We start from the raw sequence: 2076 nt of genomic DNA on the forward strand, positions 1-2076 counted from the left end.
CTTGACAAACATAACTGCAGAAACAAATTTAAGGCACAGGTGATGAATTGCTGAAAAAATGCAGAGCAGTGATTGAGCCCCTGTTTTTTTTTTGTGTGTTTTTTTGGAGACAACTTTCCCCAAACAAAACAAAACAAAATAAATGCGTTCTTGTGGCCAATCGTTGCTTTGCTGGAGTAGAATGTTACTGTTACTGGGTCATTCCATGACAAATTAAACTTCAGAAACACACGTAAGGCACGGGTGATGACTTGCTGATAAGTTTCTAAGCATTTGATTGAGCCTTCTTCTTTTTCTTTGTTTTTCCCTGACAAAATACAAAACTAAATGACAGTTATTGAGGCCACATGCTTGTTTTTGGTCTTCATCTCAAAAAGTTTATCAATCAGAGTAGTGAAATTTTGGTAGCTGGAGTAGAATGTTACTGGGTCATTCCATGACAAATAAAACTGCAGAAACGCTAGTAAGGCAGGGGTGATGTGGGTGGTTGGCGGGTGCTCTGGTGTGGTTTGCTTCTTCTATCGTCCTTATCTCTCCTCCTTTTTTGTGTTCTGTGTTTGTTACTTTGTTGTAACACCTCTAATCTTCGGCACTTATATGACCTTATTGTGTTGCAAGTGCTACAAAACAATCCCCCCCCCCCAAAAAAAAATGCAGAAACACACATAAGGCAGGGGTGATGACTTGCTGAAATAATTCTAAGTTGTGATAGAGCCTTGTTCATTTTTTTTAACGGCAACCTTTCCGAAACAAAACACAAAAAAACGTAACTAAATGACGGTTATTGAGGCCATATGTTTCTTTTGGGCAACATCTTTAAAAGTTTATCAATCAGGGTAGTGAATTTTGGTTGCTTAATCATTGCTTTGCTGGAGTAGAATGTTACTGGGTCATTCCATGACAAATAAAACTGCAGAAACACAAGTAAGGCAGGGGTGATGACTTGCTGAAAAAATGCTAGGCACTCATGGAGGGAGCCTTTTTCTTTTTTTTTTCTTTTTTTTAGACAACTTTTTTCAAACAAAAAGCAAAACTAAACGACAGTTATTGTGGCCATATGCTTGTTTTTTGGTCAACATCTCAAAAACACACGTAAGCCAGGGGTGATGATTTGCTGGAAAAAAATGCTAAACAGTGATGGAGCCTTTTTCTTTTTTATTCTTTTTCTGTTGTTGGGATTTTTTGGGTTAAAAAATTTTTTTATATTTTTTTTGGGGGGGGCAACTTTCTTCCAACAAAAATCAAAAGTAAATGGCAATTATTGTAGACATGTTATATTTCTTTTTGGTTGCTATAATTTTTGCGTCGTCTCTTTCCAGTGAACCTGCGGCAAAACGGGACCGCTGGCAACAGAATGGAGGAGGAGGAGACCTTGTGACCTCGCTAAACAACACCGACAGCATCTTCTTCCTGCCGCAGACCCGAACCCTCGACCAATCATCCGACATGCGTGCCTCGCTCTTGTCTTCTCAAGCCTGGGACCAAGGGAGGGGAGGGGGGAGGAGGGTGGATGGGGGCGGCGGTGGTTACTTCTTCGACGACGACGATCGCGACCTTGGTGGTCGACAGGTGCCTTTGACTAATAATGAGACGACAACAACGACGGCTGATTTTGTGACCTTGACAGACGGTTCTTCTCGGCCCGGGTCATCGGGGGTCGTCAGACTGAGAGCGCCGGGTCATGGTCGTCGCCATGGCAACAGCGACAGTAACGACGACGGCGAGGATGATTATGTTGACGACAACAACGCCAGGAATCTGACGTGGCCCGAGCGGTACTACGGCCCACATGGCCAGCCCGCCGCCGCTGCCGCGACGATGCTGTCCCGATCGCTTCCCCTGGATCGGATGTACTACGATCCTCACGGCAGATTCCTCGACCATGACCCTCGACGGAGCCTCTACGGCGAACAGCCGCCGGCCTTCTATTCCCCCACGTCCCCCCCTCACCCCGGGCCCAGAGGGGGACACCACCAACTACCCCACCACCAGCACCCCCAGCATCACCACCCCCCATTGTTGAAGTCTCGCTCCTTCCCATCTCACCCCTCCACAGACAACGACGACGAAGATGAC

The 2076-nt window shown here is 45.8% G+C and overlaps 1 protein-coding gene across 1 annotated transcript in view; it reads left to right on the top strand.

Moving 5' to 3' along the window:
* LOC101862613 (protein turtle homolog B) overlaps positions 1–2076 on the top strand; it is a gene marked incomplete at both ends in the record, with an annotated part of 38184 nt that extends 36108 nt beyond the window's left edge. Inside the window, 1 exon segment of the mRNA XM_035972676.1 lies at positions 1320–2076. Within this exon segment, the coding sequence (XP_035828569.1) occupies positions 1320–2076 (757 nt within the window).

This window comes from Aplysia californica, unplaced genomic scaffold, assembly GCF_000002075.1.
Source record: "Aplysia californica isolate F4 #8 unplaced genomic scaffold, AplCal3.0 scaffold00791, whole genome shotgun sequence".
In the NCBI taxonomy this organism is placed as follows: domain Eukaryota; kingdom Metazoa; phylum Mollusca; class Gastropoda; order Aplysiida; family Aplysiidae; genus Aplysia; species Aplysia californica.